This window comes from Diabrotica undecimpunctata, chromosome 5 (genome assembly GCF_040954645.1).
Source record: "Diabrotica undecimpunctata isolate CICGRU chromosome 5, icDiaUnde3, whole genome shotgun sequence".
Lineage (NCBI taxonomy): Eukaryota > Metazoa > Arthropoda > Insecta > Coleoptera > Chrysomelidae > Diabrotica > Diabrotica undecimpunctata.
This window is the reverse complement of record NC_092807.1, coordinates 99,732,922-99,756,855: the sequence shown is the minus strand read 5'-3', so window position 1 is coordinate 99,756,855 and position 23,934 is coordinate 99,732,922. Positions and strand designations below refer to the sequence as shown.

The window sequence follows — 23,934 nt, the reverse complement described above, 5'->3', positions numbered from 1 at the left end:
ATGTAGAAAAAAGAATAGTAAAGGAACAAGATGCATATAACTTCTTAAGGACAATCTGGAATACACGCGATAAATCAGAATTCACCAAAATCAGCATATTTAACAGGAAGAATCTTGGAGTCAGGAAGAAACAACTACTAAAAAATTACAAACCATTATAAATAAATCGTTGTGAAAAATCCTAAAAATATACTGGATTCATAGAATGTCAAACTCAGAACTATGAACAAGAACAAAACAGGAGAAAATAACTGTAACCATTAAAAAAAAACGGGTGTGGCAGTCCAGTGGGACTGCCGGTGGAAGTTACACTTCTATACACGCATTCGCCGTTACAAATTTATTTGGGAGTCAATCTGCACAATCATTACATATGTAATTTTATAGGTAAGACATAGTAGAAAGAGAAACAGAATTAATAACAACTTACTAACAATGAAGGATTGAATCAATATTTTGATGAAAATGTATATTTTTATTTTCATATATGTATGAAAGGAGTTGAATGCAAAATTGTTTTACACATACTCTGCAGTAAAATTCATTGTTTACATGAATGAATATATAATACAATACAAATTAAACTGCAATATTCATAAGTATTTAAAAATGACAATAATATACATAAAAAAATACACTACAATACAGTGCAACATCCATATATAATAATACAATACAAATAAAATGCAATATCCATAAGTATTTAAAAATGACACTAATGTAATAACATTAATAAAAAAGTCCTCCCCGACTGGGAATCGAACCCCGGTCTCCCGCGTGACGGGCGGGGATACTGACTACTACACTACCGAGGACATAACACAAATGTATTTCAAAATTGACAGTTCTGGATCATACAGTGATTTATTGAGATTATTATTTTGAAATACAAAAGAATAATATAATTATGAACATCTAATAAATAATACAAAACATATCACATAAATAATAATATTAATAAATATTTTATTATATGTATAATATTATATGTATATATATATCTTTATATAATATGTATAATATTAAATTATATATACAAAAGGAACATTTTTATATTCGAGAGAGGAAGAGAGAGAAAATATATCTTATGTCTCTCTCTTAGTCATTATCTTACATATGTAATGGTTTCACAGATTCACTCCCATACAAATTTCCAACGTGGAGCGCGCGTATAGAAGTATAACTTCAAAAAGGAAATGAAAACACACCAAGGAAAAACCAAAACAATATAACCAGAGAGTCGCTCAAATACCAATCAAATAGAAGAAGAAAAAGAGGAAGACTAGATAATACCTGGAGAAGAACTGTAACAGGAGATCATGAAATAATTGGACTGAGATGAAGAGAGTTCAAACAGAGATCGAGAAATAGAGACAAATATAAAATAGTTGTATAAGAAATTTCGAGGAAATAAAACATAAGAGGATGCGCTGATCCAGCCAACCAGCCATCTTTCACTTTTGGCTAAAAAACGCAAAAGCGCTTAATACTCCATAAGTAGGAAAGGCAGTAGAGGGGGAGGTTATGTTTGGAATTCCTTGTATGTGAGTAACTAACTACCCAAAAGAAGAAAAGCTTCTTCCAAGACCAGCTCTAATTACGACTAAATAAATTATGAATATGTCTGTTAGTATAAATACTAACCATAAACCGGTGGGTGTACCATTTTGCACTTAGCTCAGCTAACCTTCCATTAATTATTAAAAAAAGGTTTTCAAATAGCATGGAATTCCCCTAAAAAGATACTGAAGTGTAAATATTGCACATAGCCTGACAGATTCACTTTATTTACACAAATACGAGTTCTGAAAATCTGATTCTAAGCTTTAAATCGAGTTCGTGAACCGTTAAATCTTTTCAATCCTACCCGTTTTCATTTCTTGTCATTTTAAAATACCATTTTGTCAATTTCTCGGGTCATCAGTTATTCGACATCGGGGTGAAATGTGCAATTCCGTTCGTTTCAATAAGGTTTAAATTGAATTTACTTCAATGTTCAATTGACTAAACGAACTTAAGATTTCGGTAATAAAATGTTGGGACTAACGGATTTCAAACTATATTTTACTTGATAAATCGAAGAAAATAGAAAATCAAATCATTTTATTAATTTAAGAATAGAACTGATTTTTCGTGAAATATGTTTGCCAATATCTCCAAAAATGTAGAGGAGTTTAATAAAAAGGAAATCAGTGCTAAACCCTAGAATAACAGAGAATAACAGAGACACAACTGTGTTGGGTTGTTCTCTGGCTAAACTAGACACGAAAATTTAAATTTAATCGGCGTTAAAAAAAGGACCGAAAAATATTTTGACTTCAAACGTCTAATAATGATGACATTACTTATCTAACTTGATCCTGTCAAAGTTTGCTGTCTCCGCCGGCAGCAGTTTTTTTTCCCATTTCTTTACGGCGGAGGGAAAAATGTTGTCATGGCAACAATATGAAACATGTCACAAAGCAACAATACAAATGTCATTAACAACAATTAAATATCATTTTTATTTATAGTAATATTAAAAGTACAATTAGTTAATGAGGCATTTTCAAAATTGAAACCGTGCAAAAATGTTGCCCCCGACTCTTGATACGCATTGGTAATTGTTGATGATACTGATGGTCGAGAACAACTTTCAGCAATCATTCCAACGTGCTACTGCATCATGACCCGCGGACTCAATTTCGTTTAGGTTTTCCATTTTCGCACTAAATTTGCGCTTGCGGTTGAAACAACAATAAGCTGTCTTTAATAATTGCAAACAACTGTCAAACAACTGTAACTAGGGAGACGCAAATCCCACCGACGACTTAATTATTTTAATTTCTAAGATCTAGACGACTTTGATAGTTGTCACAGTTAATTTCGAGTAAAAATAGCGTATAAATTGTACTATTTATGGTTGAAAATTGCTACGTTTGAAAAAAAAATAGTATACTTTATTCGGCAAAGAAGCGACTTTTCTTGACTTGCCCTCTATTACGCGCCTCACTTCGTTCGGCGCGTAATATCGGGCGCGTCAAGAAAAGTCATGCTTCTCCGCCTCATAAAGTAATATACTATTACTAAACACGAAAAATACGACAACAGATTAAAGAACCTATATTTCAAAATCATAAGTTAAAGAAGTACTGCGATAATAGGCCAATTAAGTTAAATTTTTTACTCGACACAACTGTTTAGACTGGTTTGACAGTTGAAATGTGGAGTATGAGATATAGTGAAGTCGTTTTACCCTGTCGTATTTCGGATTAACGCCCGAAAAATAATTTATGACTCTAGTTACAGCCACTCTGTTGTGCTTTCCCTTTTCTACCTGCTTTGTGGTACCGAACCTCCTACTGGTCGGCTGTAGTACTTGAGGATAAATCAGCGCTACTAAAACAATTTTTTTATAAATCGTGAAAAAAACTCAAATTTATAATTTTTTAATCTTTTATAATTTTATTTCAAATAAAATTGTCTCGAGGAGTGCATCCATTCCTTGCGGTCGCATAACTGGATAATTTTAGTTGTTATATTTGCAAAAATAGTAAACAGTCTGCGGAGTCGAGGCTCTCCATTGCCGGACTCATCGGCCAATGACCGACGCGCCCTGCCACCGAGGCCCCATCCCCTCGTGTATATATTCAGAGAGCTCCGAAAAATCTCGCTATTAGTATTAACGATCGCCGGTTTTTAATAGTGACAATGGATAACGTACAAGAAAACGATAGAACACCTAAATATAAGTTTTTATCTCCGAGTGAGCGTCGAATTGTGTTTAAGTATATTTAAGAAATTGAATGTTTGAAAGTATGAAGTATGAAAATTATTGAACATTTGAAAAGTATTAGACGCAGCCTTATTGCTGCGTCTTTATCCAACACGTCACAGACCCATAGGTTATCATTGGCCTCATAACCCTTGTGCATAACCAAAGTGTCATTTTGGGGCGGAACCCCTAATTTTCACCACACATCCTTCTGCATGTGCCAAGGACAAAGTAGCTTTCTGTGTGGTTTTCAGTATGAGAGTATTCCATGTAAGCCTATAATAAACGGTATAATACATTTGTTAAAAGACAGAAGTGTCATTTATTAAGAGAGTGGAAAACATATACAAAGACAACAACTGAATTGGAAAGAAATTAAAACGCCTAAATAAATGTAAAATTTGATTTTCATTAAAATCAATGGTGGTTTAATCACATATAAAATAATATTTAATTTATTTTGTATTTAAAACACTTCCCGTACCATTATTTTAATGTACGACACTGATCTTGATCAAATTTACTATCCCAATAACAATAACAAAGTCACTATTATTAAAAGAATGTCTGACCCCTATATACCAATAATCAAAATGCCTTTGCTTGACACCCTTTGTCTTCACCAGCATATCTTCCATATATCTCTATCCAGTATATATTTATCTCGTTCTATTTCTTTTATATAAATTTCCATCTGCTTTATTTTCTAATGTCTTCAGTTGGTGTACAGAGCCGTATTCCCTTGTGAGTATTTTTTATACTATTTTAATCGAAAGCATGAAATTTTTTGATTTATTTTTTACTTTGTTTTTTTTTTTAAGAATAAAACACTTCTCGTCATCTCTAATAATAATCTGACACTGATTTCTTTACCTTATTAAATTTTCCTATTAATTCTGCGTCATATAATATTCACATGACACCTCTCTCATATGTAAACACTCATACTCACATGACTAAGTAGGCTTTGCTCATGGTTTTTTTGTAACGTTGTTTATACCTCGTTTAGGCGGGGCGCCTCTTCAAGGTGTGGGCTCCCTTGCCAGGGAAAGAGTCGGCAAGAACAGACGTCAATCAGCGAAAGCAGTTTGTGTTGGCGAAGAAGAGTTTGGGAAGACAAGTTGCTTGCTAAAGTGTTTACAAGTAAAGTAGTTTGTTAGAATTAAACCAGGATTAAACTGCGGTCCGATTTACCTGTACACAAGAAGGTTGTGGCATCTGCAAAAAGGACACAGTTGGTGTTATCTGACGAATGTCGTAAATCATTTGTAAATATCAAGAATAGCAGAGGTTCTAAAACTGATCCTTGTGGTAGGGGAGAGGTAGGTACAGTGAGACGGTCGGAACACTGAGACAAACGCGGTAGAGCTTACCACGTTCGGTATTATAAGGTAGAACTAAACGAACATGCCTATTACCACCTTAAAGTGAAGCAAACGAAAAACCATTAAGATTCAACAAGAAATGTTTTAGTTATCGCTGGTCATTTGAAGTGAGTGCATCGTAGTAAATATACCGTATCCACGTGGCCGCTGTTTTCACGAAAATTGAAGTTTCTTAGACAAGGTAGGTTATTCTAACTACAAAGTAAACCATTTTACGAAACAATTAAATTAAAACAAATGATTTTTGTACATATTTTATTAGTTTTTTTCATATATTTTTATTAACGATTTTTTAAGGAACAGTGAGACAACACAGCAGATGGAACAGTGAGACGCATCTCACTGTTCCTTTACTGTCTCACTGTTCCGTTATAGTTGTATAAGCCAGGTCATTTGCAAAATAATTTCTCTTACAGAACGAAGATGCCAAGAAAAAATAAAACAGATCGGAAAATAGGAAGATTCTCTGAAGATATGATGAGACAGGCTGTTGAATTAGTACAAGGTGGCACTTCTATACGGCAAGCAGCACGAATAAAAGGAGTATCTTTCCAAACAGTCCACAGATATGTTAAAAAATATCAACAAGATGAGAACGTCCGTTTATGTCCTAATTACAAAGTAAAACAAATTTTTACTATCGAACAGGAGAACGACTTGTGCGAATATATAATTAAATGTTCTAAAATGTTTTATGGCCTATCAAGAGAAGATACCCGAAAACTGTCATATGAAGCCGCAGTCTACAATAACATAGTGGTTCCAGCAAACTGGCATACTTCAAAAATCGCTTCACTTGCCTGGATAAAAGGATTTCAGAAACGTCATTCCAATAATTTATCCCTCCGGACCCCAGAAGGTTGTAGTCTTGCAAGGGCAACCGGTTTCAATAAATTTAATGTTGAAATGTTTTTCAGTAAACTTGAAACCGTTTTACAGCGTTTCCCTGTGTTTGGAGATGGTGGTCGCATCTTTAATTTAGATGAGACAGGAACCGTTACCGTTCAAAAGTCCCAAAAAGTGTTTGCAGAAAGAGGTATACGACAGGTTAGTAAAGCCACAAGTGGCGAACGTGGAACACTCGTTACAACATGCTGTATTGTTGGAGCATCTGGAGTAGCTATTCCTCCTGCTCTGGTATTCCCAAGAGTACACTTTAAAGATTTTATGATAAATGGGTCGCCTCCTGGAACTTTAGGACTAGCTTCAAAAACAGGTTGGATGAATACAGAGTGCTTTGTGCAAGTTGTTAGGCATTTTATTAAGCACACTGGTAGTACTAGAGAAAACCCTTCTTTATTGCTAATGGATAATCATCAAAGTCATTTATCGATTGAGGCAATCGATTTATGTAAAAATAATGGCGTTACAATCCTGACTATACCGCCACACTGCACGAACAGATTACAGCCGTTGGACGTAGGTTTACTTAAGCCATTTCAGACTTTCTACAATGCTGCAGTATGCATGTCTTCGCTGAAGAAGATTTTTTGTCAAGTTTTGTGACAGATAGGCCGCTTGTTGCAGTTGAAGCTGCTACTGAAAAGATAAGTGAATCTCCAGATGTAGAAAATCCAGGTCCAAGTCATACTGCTACTACTACTAAAACCTTTGTTAGTCCAACAGTTTTTAAGGGTTATCCTAAAGCTCCGACAAGAAAATCTGTAGAGGGCAACAAAAGACGCAAAGGAAGGACGATGATAGCTACGGATACCCCGGAAAAAATGGAGCTGATTAAATCTAAAGAAAAAACACCAAAACAGAAAAAAGTAGCACGGCGCGTATTAGATAGTGATTCTGACGAGCAAGACGAAAATGAGATGGAACTACAAGATTTCAGCGGAGGGGAGGATTTTATTGGTGAAGATCCAGAACCAATTATTTTCGAAGATCTTGATCGCTGTCCAAATGATGGGAATTATGTGCTCGTTGAATTCAACTCTAAGCAAAAGACATATTATATAGGCAAAGTCTTGTCTCAAATAAAAGAAAATGATTTTAAAATATCGTTTTTGCGAAACAGCGCTAAATGTGAAAATAGGTTCTTCTTTCCAGTTGTCCCAGATGTCTCACATGTATTAAAAAGAGACATTAAAATGATTTTGCCGCCCCCTTTAATGCAAGGGTTAACCAAGCGCCAAAGTTCGCTTTTAAAATTTGAATTAAACTTTGATAGTCTTAACGTCAAATAATGTTAATTGTTACGTCTCAGTGTTCCCACATTGAAAGGAACAGTGAGACATTTACTAATTTTTAATTTTTATATTTTTGAGGTTTTAACATTAATTTTTATGAGAAAACGACATGATTTTTCAGTTCTTATTTATATACCAAATATCATTGTACAATATAAGTTTAAAGTAGCATTTAATAAAAAAGTTATTGGCATTGAAATTTTTTCGTCTCAGTGTTCCTACCACTCCCCTACTCCTCATAAAACTATTAATGTATTAAATTCTTGAACATTCAATGAAAAAAAGTGTGTTCTTACTGAAAGATATGATATTAAGAAATCATATAGAGCACCCCTTATTTCACAGTAGGTACCTACTCCAATTTTATCAATAGTATTTGAATATTCACTCAATCAAAAGCCTTTGTTAGCCAGGTCACACATTAATTCGATTGTAGGTTGTCCTATATCAACACTTTCACAGTTCAATTACTTGCAGTAAAGTTTTATTTGTTTAATAGTTTTTCCTAAAATTATACTGTATCCTAGATATATTTGATTTACTATCCAAATAATTTGTTATACGGTCTTTAATTAAGATTTTTAAAAATTTACCTATTATTGGAACTATACCTAGTTATATAGTATTATACTATTCACCTCAGCATCTAACTATCTATTTTCCGATACGAGTATTTCCTATCTATCTCTTTCCTCGTTTACTATTAATGTTTTGATTTTTTTACTGCTATTTTCCATTTGCGATCAGCGCCTTAAAGAACTAGAAAAATGAAAAATCGTAACTACTTTTTAATTGCCCATGTTGCCTCCTCATTTTTTTAATGCAACAATTGGTTCTTTGAATGCGTATAACGTACCAGCCCAATCCTGAAGTACCTGTCTTAAGGGCCGCAGGTTATGTATACCAATACCAAAGATTATGTATTCACGTTTCACAATCATTAAACTCTCCCATGAAAGATAACTTAAGCTGACTCGCGCTGTTGTCAAGTTTAGCACCAATTCAATATATGAAGAGATTAGAATGATGCATACCACAAACGTAAGTTTTTGAGAAAAAACAACTTTAAAGGTTTCAATCAACTCCTGAAATAGCAAATATGTATTAAAAATAATATCAATCGCACTATTAAGAAATATATTTTTTCTTTTCTTAGAATGTTTAAAAAATTTAAATTAAAACTAATTTTTTCCACAAAAAAAAACAACACATACCCATAAAAATTGTGGCTTGCAACATCATTACATAAAAATAAAAAAAAAATTGTAAAATCGATATATTAACATACTAAACGAATCATATATAACCAAAAACTCCAAAAAAATAACACAAAATTTTTCTTAGAAAAACGGTTTGTCCTCTATTTAAGGAACTTTGGTTTTCCTGCTTAACGTCCCTGAAATCATCCAAATTTTCTGTCAAATCTTTTTCAGTACTGTCCATGCTCATATTTCCCACAATACCAATGTCCCTGTAATAGTTCTGCTAAATTGGAGATACGGATATGTCTTAAAAGTGTTTGGGCATCGTATTTTAAATTCCTAAGAGTCAGATTTCCTGCATTGTTTACACCTCTTCTACCAATGTTTAGAGATTTAAATTCCAAAAAAATTACAAAAAATCCCTAATCCATAACGGGACGAGTTTATGGCTGATAAAGAAAAATATAATGTAACATACGTAATGAAATAACCGTAAAATATTTTTACCTAACTTACAAAAAAATATAAAGGAAGAAATTAAAAAAATGTTGATCAACCTAACAGATATTGAAAGTGATGGAGAACAACAGGACATTTAACGTACTTCAGTGGAACTGTCAATCTATAAATAAACAAAAACCTAGTTTACTTAATTATCTTAAGAACAATGTTGTTGATGTCATTTTACTTAATGACCATGGCTTTCTCAAAATAAAAATGTTGCTTTAACAGGTTACTGAAGCGAGAGACGTGATGGTTACTGTAGTATAGCCATCTTAATACAAATAACCTTTGTCTTACTGAAATTAAAGTAACTAAAAACTTTAATAAAGGTATTGAAACGTGTGCAGTTTCTATAGAACAAATCAAATTGGTAATTGTTTGCATTTAAAAATCACCCGAAGTAACAGCTACTTGTAGAGATTGGGAAAAACTTTTATGTTTACTATGGACAAAGTAATAAGACTTAATAATGAACTTCTATTAATCTAAATGGATACATTACATGTGATCCTGTTCCCGATATCCTGAGTTCAACTTACTTAACTATAGTAATCACTGTTGACTTGAAGTATTACCCACGTACAATAATTCCTTGCCCTAAATGGAAAGAGTCTTCAGCAAACTGGAATATCTTTAAATATGATATAGAAAAATCATTGTCTAAAAATATAACCGATAATATAACCTCAGCGGAACGTTTTGACTTTCTTTTAACGACAATTGATGATGCTGCCTCATGTTTTATTAATATCTAAAATTCTTTTTAGCCAAAATCTCGAATTCCAGTCTGATGGGATTATGAATGCAAAAAGATGAATCAGTTCACGAAAACTTACATACAAAAGTTACGTAGAAGTATCAAATTTTGAAAACTATATTAAATACAAACAGATTTAAGCCAAAAGTAAACTTCTTCTGTTTACAACAAAAAAATTCGTGGATTAACTTTGTGAAAACTTTAAACAAAAATACTCCTATCAGTAAAATGTGGAATTTTGTTAATAAACTAGCGAATAAAAATTATCATTCAATACGATATCCTCTATCAAATGAACTAATAGAACAGTTGCTCGACAAATTTGCTTCGCCACATGTTGACTTTTCTATTCAGGATAACAGTAAAACTTGTACATACAATATTTTTTAGGAAAGTTTTGATATTAAAGCATTTGGGGCTGTTCTCAAGTCTTCCAATTCCTAGGTTCCGGGGCGCGATAAAATTAATTCTAACATTATATATGAATTACCTTTTATAGCTAAACAAAGTCTATTAACAATTTTCAACGATTATATTTTCAATGGAAGATATGTTGATCATATGAAAGAAATAGTTATCTGTTTAATTCTTAAACCTAATAAAGATAAAACACTCTCCTCTTCAGAGGAGTCTTACAGACGATATCATTAATGTCTTATATAAGCAAGACATTTAAAAGACTTATTAAAACTCGGTTAGAATGGCCTATAAAGCATTATAGTATTTTTACAAAAACAACTATCTTTCTTGTTAGATTTTAGACCTAAAAGGGGCATATTATTCTGTTGACCTAACCATGTTACACAATTCACCCTATATATAGTTGGTTATATTATTTAAAAACCTATTATGTAATATAAGATATTATATATCTTATATTACAATTATGTGGCTAAAGGAAAGGACTAGCTTCCAAGCCAACTCTCCAAACATACACACACACATATATACATATGATAAGAAAGTCTAAAAAAAGTCATATGTCTAAATCAGTACTCAAATAACTAATTTAAAAAATACAAAGACCAGATAAGGTGTCACGTGCTTTTTATATATTTTACTAATGTGCCGAATAAAATTGTAAGTCAAGTGAACTTGCTAAAATTATTATTACTGATGATTGCCAACAGAAATTATAAGTATAATCGAGTAAAATAACTTAGTTTCAAAATTTTAATTCAAAACTTATATTTAATACTTAGTTCGAATTCACCATGGAGAAAGAAAGCAAAAACTCACTACCATTTCTTGATACGTTAATCACAAAAGAGGACGCATGAAATGTGACCAAAGTCTACAGAAAATCAAAGCACCAAGAGATATTTAAATTATCACTCAAACATCATTTATAATTTTCGCTCCAGTAAAAACGTACCTTAAGACGTGGACATTGTCAAAAAGCGAGAAAGTACTAGCTTCATTTAACGAAAAATCGTGAGGCATATATATATATATATATATATATATATATATATATATATATATATATATATATATATATATATATATATATATATATGAATTGAGACGTCGAATATATAAAAATAAACGGATAAACGAACACAATTCGTCAAACTTCGATATCTTTCCGACTGTCTGAAGACATAGGGCATACAGAAATAACGTTTATAACAGTCTATTGATAGCAATTCATACACGGAAAGTTTGACGAATTGTGTTCCTTTCGCCGTTTATTTTTATATGTTCGAAGTCTCAATTCATCCAAGCCGTAGCAAAGCTCTTGCTGACATTTGGAATTATACACAGTATACAAATAACCTGACATCATAACAATAATAAGGATTGAACGTTTGCAAACTTAGATGATATGGAACAAGTGGAACAGGATCTGAAAACTATAAAGATTACCAATTGGAAAAATAAAACAACAGATCGAAATGGCAGAACATATAACAAGCTAAGACCCATGAATACTGAAAAATATTTTTATTTGTCGTAATTTAATTGTCTTATAATAATATTCGTGCTTCTAAGCAAATATTACATATTTAGTACACTTTCTAAAAGTTGTAGCTCTAAAGAAACCACTCGCCGACGCGGCAACGCCGCCCGCTGTCCATTTTCGTGGTTGAGCGTTAAGTGAATTTAACTCATTTAGTCTCATTGGTGACCGCTTCTGAAGCCGCGTCAGTTTTTAGTTATACTGAGCGGACTACAACAACCTGTTACTTTTCCGATTTATCGAGTGAAGTGTAGTTTCGAGTTTACGACGTTTCGTCTCTTTTGTTTCTTCTTCGAATTTTATTTGGATACTTTATTCTACAACCATGGCCAAGAATAAGATGCATTCAACGTAAGTTATTTTATAAAGCAAAACACTTTAAATGTTTTATATTGTGAAAAGTTAAATCATCTGAAGTTTCGACTAAACAAAAGAAAGAAGAAAACATATAAATAAATGAGAATACTGATAGGGTTGTTCTCATTGAATTTTTTTTTTAATTTAAAGAATCCTACTCCTTGTTAATTTTTATATTTCTTCTATTGTTTTGATGATAAGATAGATCTACAAAGTTACTTATGCTAGGGATGTCATATAAAATGTTTAGCAATGTTTTATGTATAGCCTTCATATATCATTTTGCAAACTAGGTACTGCGCTGTCAAAAGTGTTATAAAGAAAGCGGAAAAAATAAATTGTCAAAGAGAGAGCAATGTTTTAGTTAGGTACACATAATTTTTTATCCAACACGACATACTTTGAAATGATACGAAAAGAAAATCAAGTATTTAATTCAGAAATATACGTATATAAACTTTATTTCTTTATTCTGTTGGGATTACAATCCTTTGTATGTTTATTAAGTGGAGGTTTCTGTAATATATTTTTCATTATATCCATTTTTTTGTCAAAGGTTTCCCTTGCCTTTTCAGCTGGTCTATATCCAGTGCGATTAGCATTCACCTTTCTCCAGCTTACTTAATAATATAGTCCCTCCATCTCCTTTTTGGCATTTCTTTTCCTGTCTTGTATTCACAGGGTCGCAGATATCTATTTATTTTATCTGTCGTCTCTTTTTTTAATGGTAGCTTGCAAATTTTCATTCAACTTTCCATTGGCTTTGTAACTTTTCTCACTGTTGTCATCTCGTGTTTGTGTGACAGGCATATACTTCGTTTATTGTTCTTGTGTTCAGTTTTTACATTTTTTCTTTTGAAAGTCTACACAAAGAATGAACGGAAATCGTAGATGCACGGTGTCCAGCAATAGCTTTTGCTATGTTTGCGGAGTATGTATTACTTAAAACAGATAAAGCATAGTATTTAAGATTATTTTTTTAATTGCTCTCACGATTTTTTTTGTTTTTTTTTAAGAGAAACCCCCATTACACAAAAGTACGTTATGAATACAGCTAAGTTATGTCAATACTTAAATATTACTAGTTACCAGTGGCGGCTCGTGGCTTTAGAGTCAAGGTCTGCTTTTTTTGTCTCCTCAGATAGGTATACCGTCTACTAAAAAAACTTCAATCTTCACAGATCTTTTGTTTTTTTTTGTCTTTTCCAATAAAGTTAGAACCTAAACATGTTTATAAATTAACTCCAATCTACGTTGTTTGGAAGTAGCAAAATCGGTTATAACGTCATCGTAAAATTTATTACAGTTTTGGAGAGATTTTAAAAGTTTTTTTTTTCTATTCACATTTGAGACAAGCTTGACATTCTCTCTTCATGGTGTTTCGACAATACGTTTTGATTCTTTTGAGACAAGAGAAATTTCGTTCATTTGAAGCAGAAGTTGGTGCTAATAAGAGAATTAATGACAGTAATTTATTAATTTCGGTAACAGTTTGTTGTAATGAATTGCAGTATATAAAATTATACATATCCTATAACTTATCCCACCTTCCGAACATGTTTGGATCAGCATATAAAACTTTTAATTCATTTTCTAATTTTATTTTATTAAAGAATGATAGATATATCTTGGAAATTCTTTGGCGTTACTTTTAAATTTTGAATCGTCAAAGAGGTCAAAAATTTGCAAATCTTTAACAAAAGTATGTTAAAAGAGTAATCATTTAATAAAGTTTTCAAACCGATTGCTTCACGGATCGAGATATCATCACTTTCAAAATCGTCGCATTCAATAATAAAATCAAAAACTTCCAAAAACTGTTCACTAAAATCTGCTACAGTGATAATTTTTCGACTGTTCTAACAACCATTCAAATTTCGTCATTTTGTGTCATATGGAACAATTTCACCCAATCATGTCAACATTAAACTGATAATTGCATGCAGTGCAATTTTCAATCCCTATGACAACACGATCGAGTTTGACAACTTCATCCAAATAAATTTCAAAATGTCACGTTTCGGCAATGAGAATGTTCAAAGTATAAATGCGCTAATCAAAGAAAAAATTCCCAGAAATACAACCTACATAATAATATACATACCTAAATAGTTATGATTTTTTTTTTCGAAAGATTATCCGCCGAATATCTCTCGGACATTGATGAATGCCTCATAATTTCATGACAAATTTCTCAAGCTAGTTGCTTGGTAACAGCACTCCCTTCGGCTTCGTGCTGTTACCAAGGAACGAGCTTTCGATTGTCATGAAATTATCTCGTCTGTTATCAATGTCCTAGGGATATTACTACTGAAAACTAACCCAGATTTAAAATTCCATCGCGTCTGACAAACTGTTGGCATTTTTTTCGAAATAAACTGTTGCTTGTTTGTGAGCTTGTGAAAAATGAAGCAAATCCGCTTAAACTGGCAAAAAAAGACGACATTCTTTAATTTTTTTAAATGTATCCTGCAAAACTAAATTCATTCTATGCGCATGACAGTGAGTAAGTAAAGCTTGCGGTACAATAATTTTAACTTTCGCCTGGAGACCATTCTATTCACCAGACATCACGGCAGCACCGTCATAAGTTTGTCCTACCAATTTATTTTTGATATCAAAAAATTTTAATCTGTCCTTTAAAACGTCAAAAATATATTCTGCCTTATGGCTTTTACTCATGTCTGTAAAACCTAAAAACCTCTCATAAATATTACCACGTAACGCATATCAAACAACAATTGATAATTGTGAATAACATGATATGAATAAACTATCTTCGAAATAAAACTCACACAGCTCAAACATTTTCTCTTCCAAACTCTGAAAATCTAAATGAATACTTCGGTAATGGCACACACAAGATCCTATTTTCTATCTTCCCAATTCAAAAAAGGTCTTGAATTCATTCTTTATAAGACCTGTTGATAAATCTGAACTGATACAAACAATCAGTAGTATCAAAAGCAAATCTTCCTGTAGTACTGACGGACTATCCATAAAAATTTTCTTAAATCTCCCAAAAAATGCGTTGGAAGTCCTGGTCTCACTAATTAACGATTCCTTTGAAAAAGGTATATTTCCAGAGTGCCTAAAAACAGCCATTATTATTCCTCTTCATAAGGGTGGTGAAAAATCTAATGTCTGCAGCTATAGACCTATTGCCTTTTATTTTAATTCTTCCCTCTTTATATATTCTAGAAACTGTTTGCTTGATTCGTAAACACCTACATGCTTTTCAAGCAAGACCTAATCAGACTACTCCACCAAAAAGTCAAGCTTTGATTTGTATTTACCGATTCCGTCCACTGAGTTAGTAAAGAACTCTATATTATATTCGGCAAAATTATCATCACCATCTCCCTTTGCAACTTAAATCTACAACTTCTTTCCTAAGTTCCGTAAATTGGCAAAAGCCTATCTATCTGATAGACCATATTATTCAGTGGAAGAGTTTCTTAACGAATAACTAAGAAATTACAGTACGTTTAGGTACAAGCAACTAAAGTGTTATATATATATATATATATATATATATATATATATATATATATATATATATATATATATAGATTCGTAAGGCTTTATTAGGCAATTTGCAATTTAGTTAAATTTTGCAATGGATTGTATATTTTATCTTTTATTCTGCGATGTTGACGGTTTATGTAATTTTAGTAAATTTTAATTGTTATTGTTATTTTTTTTTTACTTTTTGCAAGCTTTGTCCATAAAATTGTACAATTTTCAGTGACAATAAAACATATTTCTATTCTATTCTATACTAAGAAAATTTTTACCTTATGTACAATGTAATCAAAAATTAAATCCATACTCATAAATACTTTCGTCTGTATATTCAATGCTTCTTGTCTTGTTTCCAAAATGCAATGAGATTGAATTCACAACAGTAAGGGGCAGTCATGGACGTATAAATAAAGAACGTCCATGGGGGCAGTCACGTCTACTATAAATATTTTTGGTTTTTCATTTTTTTTTGTATAACTGTAGTAATTCCGGCTTGAAAGAATAATGAGGAAATGAAATATTTTCATTCGGCAACAATTTTTTTATTTTATGTACTCTCTAGGAACTTAATGGGGCATTATTCAAAACTATCATTTCTAAAACCGTATTCATGTTATTGTGATAATCAGCCGGACAGCTTAGATTATTAAAAAGTCTGACTCACAACGTAAAATGGCCTTTAAAATGTGGGTCTATCATATAATGCTATCATACCCTGTACAGGGAAAGCACACTGCACAAATATCTCAATATTAACATATTAACAGAACTCGACATTAGCACTAGGCTTACCACAAACATCATCAAGATGGAAAAAGAACTACAAGAAGATCGCAACTTTGATGGTTAGACCAAATAAAGAACACCACCGATTACCCTACTCCTGAGGTAGCACATCCTCACGAAGGTTAAGGGACAGAGAAGTGGAAAGAAAACATAACGTCTGTTACTGAGGTAGCCAATGTTTAGTACATTTTACCTCGATCTTGTTGCAGCTATTAAATAAAAATATCCTCTGTATGTTTTTAACGTTAACATTTTTTCTTTATTATGACAATTTTTTTTTACTTTTTAGAGTACGATTAACCAAGCGTTAATAATTATATCCAATACGAGTAATGCATATATACAAGAATTAACATAAAGAACATGTTTGTTAAAAAATGTAAATTTGCAAAAATAAATATGTATATTAAAGATAACTCGATAATATTTTTACAAAGGTAAATGTATTTTTACAAAGGTGAGGAACTAACTGTGTTTATCTATGTTTGAGAGGTCTTTGGGATGCGCAATTATTTTCAATTTTCCGCTTCGGAAAACTGTTTCTTGGAGCTTCCAATTTTTATATAACCTTTTATGTTTATTTAACGAGCACTTGTCTTACATTACATCAACTCTCCAATTTAGCTTTATAATCAACTATAGAAGTGTAGGAGCTATCGATATTTTTAACAGAATTTCTTCTATTTTTATAAACATTTTACCAGCTTATACGGTTTTAGAAAGTCAAGGTATTCATTATAAGCCATTTTTATTCCGTTTTTGTTTGAAATTATTATAAGTATAAGAGTCAGGTGAAAGACAGCCTTATAAAAGGTTGTATAAATTAGTTTTTTAAGTATTCTTATACACTAAAATTTAAAGGGTTTTGTTTGGGTGACTGCGTCTAGAGACCGCCGTTCTATCCAGCTGTCTGCCGTCGGTGAAACTTCATCAAAACTTTTAGAAGGTTGCAATAAAATAAACCAGTGAAAAATAGATGGAAGATAAACAAATTAAATAAAAACATAAATTAGAATATTAATTGAACTTCGAAAAATGTCTGGATATGACCTTTGACTTTCGATGGAAATGGAAAGAATCCATCAAATTTAGAAAATTCTATTGGTTGTTTGGAAGAAATCAAAGTTGTCAATATATAGTAAACTTTTAATTAATAAACAAAATTTATAAACAAATTCTAAAGTCAGTTTGGATTTATAGAATACAACTATGGGTTTGTGAAGCTAGAAGTAATACATAATAACATAACATACAAAAGTATTCCAAAACAAGTAGGTGCACCGTGATTTTTTCGGAATAACTACCTTCACATAAATCTGGAGGTGCTAAAATAAAGGAACATTTTGTGGTGCTATCTACGGAAAACTTTAAAGGACTAATGGAAAATTCTTAGATAGTTAGTTAGAATTAAGATTCTAGTATCCTCTGTCCTCTACAGGCCTTTGAAAAACTAAAAAAAATGGAATAATAATCACAAAATTTAAAAAAAATATTGACAAATTGAATTGGAATACCCACCAAAAGTTACCTTTACTAACGGTTATAAGAAAGTATTAATACAACTTTTGGATAAAATTACATCCTTTGCCTTCTACAGACTTTTGAAAAACGAAAAAAAAAATGTTGGTATTATTAATAGAAGTCTGGTCCTAGCGGTCCTGGTTTGTTTAGTCTAGTCTCATTTGCGGGGATGATGCGCACTTACACTAGTTTGCAGTTAGTCATGAAAATTGAACAGTTTTGTGGTTTTCGGCGAGTATGTCATAAAATATGAGTTCTTCAAAGATACGTTATACTAGGAAATACATTGAGTATCCGTGAACTAGTGTCCCTGTGGATTTTAAAGGTAACGTACCTTCGAAAGCTGATGTTTTACAGTGTTATTTATGGACAAGGTATAATTATTTAAAATCTCCAAACTCAGGGAAAAAACCAACGTAATGTACAAGGACTTAGAACCAAACAAGCAGAATTAGAAAGAACAATAACAGGGATAAGAGAGGAGTCTCTATTGCCATTCGAAAAAAATAAATGAACAACTGCTAATACTGGAAATGAAAAAGAATGGGTACAACATCGTAATTGTCGATTTCTACAAGATGATTGAAATACTCTCTGAAGTTAAAGAAAACTGTGAAATCTTTATACTAGAAGATTTAAACGGTAGAGTAGGGAGAGAAACAAATAACAGAGTCGTAGGAAGATACGGGCAACAAATATCCAATGGCAACGGAATGCGTCGAATGAGATTTTTGTGAAACAATGTCTCTCATAATTATAAATGGATTTTTTCAACATAGAGACATCCACAAATTTACATGGATACAATCTACTAGGAATTTGCGCTCGGTAATCGACTATGTAATCCAACGTCAAACTTCCCAGCTGAAAACAACTGACGTAAGGGTATACCATGGATCAGAATATGGATCCGACCATTGTTTACTTATGGCCAACGTGATAGTTAACTATAGCAAAAACAATAACACTCAAGTACAGAATATAGAAAAGGGACAAGAAGTAACATCCCCTTAATATAACCTAGAAAGCTTAAAAGAAGATTCAACGAAATTTCTTTACAAATAACGCCTGGCCACAAAATTACAAAATGTGGATCGAGAAAATATATCAGCGGAACAATTATACCAGCAACTTAAAAAATGCATTCATGAGGTTGCAAGTAAAGATTTGGGGTATAAAGACAAACACGAAACAAAAAATCAAGAATGGTGGTCGGAGAATATGCAAACGTTAGTAAACAAGAAGAAAACTGCTTATCAGAAATGGATGTCAACGAGAAAGGAGGAAGATTACAAGATGTATAAAAAATTAAATCGAGATGTAAACAGAGAAGTAGTGAAAAGTAAAAATGAGATGTGGGATCGAAGATATGCAGAGGTGGATAGGTATATGGGTGGAACAAGAGTTGGGCAAGCGTGGAAGGTGATAAAGCCTCTCTGGAGGGAGGGAGAGGAAAAATCTAACTTACAGTTAATAGATCTGAAACAGTGGAAACACCATTATGTTTACTGATAGAGGATAGAGAGAGTTTATAAAGGGCCTGCGTAGCGCAAGCGGTAGGATGCTTGCCTCGCATGCCGGTGGTCCGGAGTTCGAATCCTACCGCCGGCAAGAACAACTAGACATTTTTAAAAATCCACAAGGAATCTACGTTCCTGTATTTGGGGCTGTATACCATATATTAAAAAAATTTATTAAAAATCCTTTGTAAAAGGTATATATTTTTTTTTGTTTTTTTTTTTTTTTTTTGTCGTTTTGTCTAAAACAGCCCGTTTTGGGTTTTTAAAAATATATACCTTTTACAAAGGATTTTTAATAAATTTTTTTATTTTTAAAAATGTCTATAGGCCCCAGGTCGACTTAGCCTGAATAAAATGAGTACCTTGGGTAAAACCAGGGGTAATAATAGGCGGTTGAAGCGTAGCACTGGCCATGTTACCTTCCTTGTATACCGTAGGCCCTAGATATAGCAGACTACCCTGCTATACTCCCAAAGCCGCGAAGCGGTATAAAACGGGAGACTATTATATATAGAGGATAGAGATAAATTCCAAGAGATCAAAATAGAAGAAATATCCGAATATACACAAATAATTGAGATACCGACCGGAGAGCTAAGCGATGACCTCAAAAGATCGAAAAATGGTAAAGCAGCAGGACCTGGAGACATCCCAATTGAGTTGGTAAAGTATGGACCAAACATATTATATGAGATATTGGTTCAACTATTCAACAAATGCTTAAAAGGACAAAATATCCCTGATGATTGTAATGTTGGATACATCAGCTCAATATTCATGAAGGGGATAAACGCAAATGCTCTAATTATAGGGGAATAACTGTTATCAGCTCAGTGGGTAGGTTATACACCTATTGTTTGTAGATTTAGGGAAGACATACGATACGGTACCTTTAAAAAAACTGTTTCAAACATTGACGAAAGTAGGTCTCAGTAGAGAGTATGTGAATGCTATCGTAAATATATACAAAAATGCAAGAAGTGTCGTTAAAGAAGGAAACTTTATATCTGAATCATTTCCAATAACAAAAAGGCTTAAACAAGGATGTTGTCTAGCTCTGACCTTATTTAAAATATATATTCAATCATCGCTAGAGCAGTGGAGGAAACAAGTATCCGGAATGGAAATAGACATAGGCGGTAGTAAATGCCTGACAACTTTATTTTTCGCGGATGATCAGGTAGTTGTAGCGAATAATGAGGAAGACATGTACTAAATGTTTAGAAAACTAAAGAAAAAATATGAAAAATGAGGCCTCAGTAGGAATACGTCAAAGACAGAGTATCTTAAAATAGGTGATGATGAGGAAGATCCAGAGTTAGAAATTAGAAACACAAAAGCATGCAATGAATATAAATATCTCGGATCTATTATATCTAAAGAAGGCACATCGAAAGCTGCCAAAAGAGACATCGAAAACAGAATGCAGTAGGGAAAAAAGCGGTAAACATTATAAACTCTCTACTATGGTCTAAAGATATTAGACAGGAAACGAAATTGACAATCTATCAAACCTTGGTAGAGCTTATTATGACTTATGAGACAGAAGATTGGCAGATCACGAAAAAAGATATAAAAAGAATAGAAGTAGTAGAAATGGATTTTCTAAGGAGAGCGTGTGGTGTATCCAAAAAGATCATATCAGGAATGAAGATATTAGAAGGAGGACAAATATTGTATATTCCAGTGTAGACACAATTGAAACGAAACAACTAGTATGGTATGGTCACGTGAAGCGAATAACTGAAGATAGATGGCCAAAGATAGCTTTAAATTACATACCACAACAAAGAAGAAGAAGGGGAAGGCCTGCAGATGCCTGGGAAGAAAATATACGGCACATAATGAGAGATAGAGCCATCAAAGAAGACGAATGGATGGACAGAAAACAATGGTCTTCCTCCTGGTCGTATACTTTTGTATATATACATATATAAGCGAGAACTACAACAATCCATTTAACATGAAAGCAGTATTAACTTATTAAGAAAGCGAAAGCTAGAAACTGATATAGAAATTGATAATGAATTGCCTTTCACTTCGCATGCCGATATCAATACAGAAATTCAGTGTACACAAAATTATTCCAAACTTCCTACCTTGGCCAAAGTATGAGACCGATATGGACTATCGGACAGATATGCAGCAACTGTGCTACACCTTGCAATTGTTATCAACGCTAACACGAAAAACGTAATAGACAGAAATAAACTGATAAGAGCAAGAGACCAATCAAGAAAAGGTTTTATGCAAGACTCTCCCGAAACTTTGAAGGCCATATATTTTGATGAAAGGAAAGATAAAACCTTCGTTATCGAAAATATTGAAGGCAAGCCCCTCAGATGAACCGTACTCGAAGAACGTGTTTCATTAGTTCAAGAGCTAGGCTCTATATTTTTAGGTCACACAGTACCCCTTTCTGCGTCCTTTAAGCATTTTTCAAAGTATTGTTTAGAGAGTTATAGATATAATCCAAAAGAAGTGTTAGTAGGCTGTGACGGAACTGTAGTAAATACGGAAAGAAAAAATGTCTCAACTAGAGTTAAAGTGAGGACGCCCTTTACAAAGATTTGTCTCTCAGCTTCACGCTAATGAATTGCCTTTAAGGCATCTTTTCCAAAAGCTTGACAGTTAAACTCATGCTCCAAGAGCTTTTGCAGAAACTATAGGAAATCAAATAGTGCAGTGCAAAAATATGCCAGTTGTAAACTATAACATTATTGACTGTGAGTTACCAGAAGTAGATTTAATTGACTTAAGTGCCGATCAGAAGTATTTGTTTCAAATTTGTGTCGCAATTTCTGTTCATTCTCGATGGCTCACATTGGCAAATAACATTCTACGACTTTATGTTAGTACTGAAAATCCAACATCAGAATTAAAGGAACTGACCTTCATATTGTCACGGTTTATGCACCTTTATGGTTTTAGATGAGTAGCAACTCATCATGTGTAAAAGGTGCAAAGCATATTTTACAAACAACAAAACGTAGTCGATATCTAGAGCAAACTTTAAAAAGTGTTATAGTCCCTGTAATTCAAAGAAAATCTGCTGCATGATACTCGCCTGTATATAAGAGAGCTTGCAATTCGACGCATTTTCATTGCAAAAACTAAGGCCAATAATAATTAATCTTATGTCCGACCTTTTATTATTCCTCAAATTAATTTTGACACAGTTGACTATCTTGATCTGATTAATTGGCAAAACAATAAAATAATTTGTCCTCCATCGCTTCAAAATTTCAAAGTAGAGGATTTAAAAAATATTATTTCCGGTTCTCCTGAAAAAATCATCGACATCGCTACATTTCTCTATCACACCCAATCTGTAGAGAGATTCGTAAAGCTCGTAACTGAAGCATCTTCATCGGTTGTTGGGTCACAAAAAAGACAGTTTTATCACGGCAAAAATTGATTCGCGTAAAGATATGCCAAAATTTGAGGCAAAAAAGACTACAAACAATAAATAATCTAATTTAAAAGGGAGGTTATGGAGTGGGTAGAGAAATAAAAATTACATATTTCAATTGGATATCATTTTTATAATAATAACAACTATTGATTACTTAATTTTTCAATTAAAATCTTCGTAAAAGTTTTTCTTTTTTTTTTATTTTTTCAACCCCCGGTAGAAAGCAGAAGATAAACATTTTTTGAAAAATCGCAAATAAAGATTAGGTTTGTAATACCAATTGGCAACTTTTGCGCACCATTCCAAAACAGTTTTCGAAACTTCTATTTTTCGATCCTCTAAGTCTGGTTTTAAAGCCCACATTTTTTCCATTAATGCGTCTGGCTACCATTAATGTAGTCACCGTTCTCTTGCTGATTCTAAGTCATGCTGATTCTAAGTAAGCCTCGGATCAAATATTACCCCAATGTACTTAACTTCAATTACCAGATTTAGATTTGTATACCAACAAAAGATACCAAAAAAACGAAACAGATGCTAAGGGTTGCCGAAATGAAAACCCTAAGAACAATAGTAGGCAAAACAAGAAGAGACAGGGTGAAAAATGCAAACGTCAGAGAGCAGTGTAAAATTCAAAATATTGTAAGATGGGGAAGGCAGCGTAAGAGGATGTGGTATAATCATGTAAGACGAATGGATGAGAATAAACTCCCAAAAATTGACCTAGAAAACAACCTGATCGGTTCAAAACCTCCCGGAAGACCACCTAAAAGATGGAGGGATAGTTGGCAATCTACCTCCCAGGAAATTAACCAGGGGCAGCTTCAGAATTAAACAGATCGAAAGATCTCCAAGAAGAAGAAGATTTGTACCATTCTGATTTGAACTTCTTACATTTAAAGCCCAGTCTGTAACTACAGCCAGAGCTCTTTGCATTATATCTATAACTGTACCATTAAATTTGCTGTGGGCTAAGAATAAACCTAGAAGTTGTTTCAGCAGTTAGAAATGTATTAGGTCCTGATGCCTTATCATTTTTACAATGTATAT

At 32.8% G+C, this 23,934-nt stretch overlaps 1 protein-coding gene across 5 annotated transcripts in view; it reads left to right on the top strand.

Annotated features, from left to right (window-relative positions):
- Positions 1–23,934, top strand: part of nemy (cytochrome b561 family member no extended memory) — a 286,552-nt gene that overhangs the window by 101,706 nt on the left and 160,912 nt on the right. Inside the window, exon 1 of one of the 5 annotated variants that reach the window (XM_072532342.1) lies at positions 11,921–12,111. The exons of the other annotated variants lie outside the window; for them this stretch is intronic. Coding sequence (XP_072388443.1) covers positions 12,086–12,111 — 26 coding nt within the window. The 5' untranslated portion in view covers positions 11,921–12,085. Of the gene's footprint in view, positions 1–11,920; positions 12,112–23,934 lie in introns of those variants that run through there. 5 annotated transcript variants of the gene reach the window in all.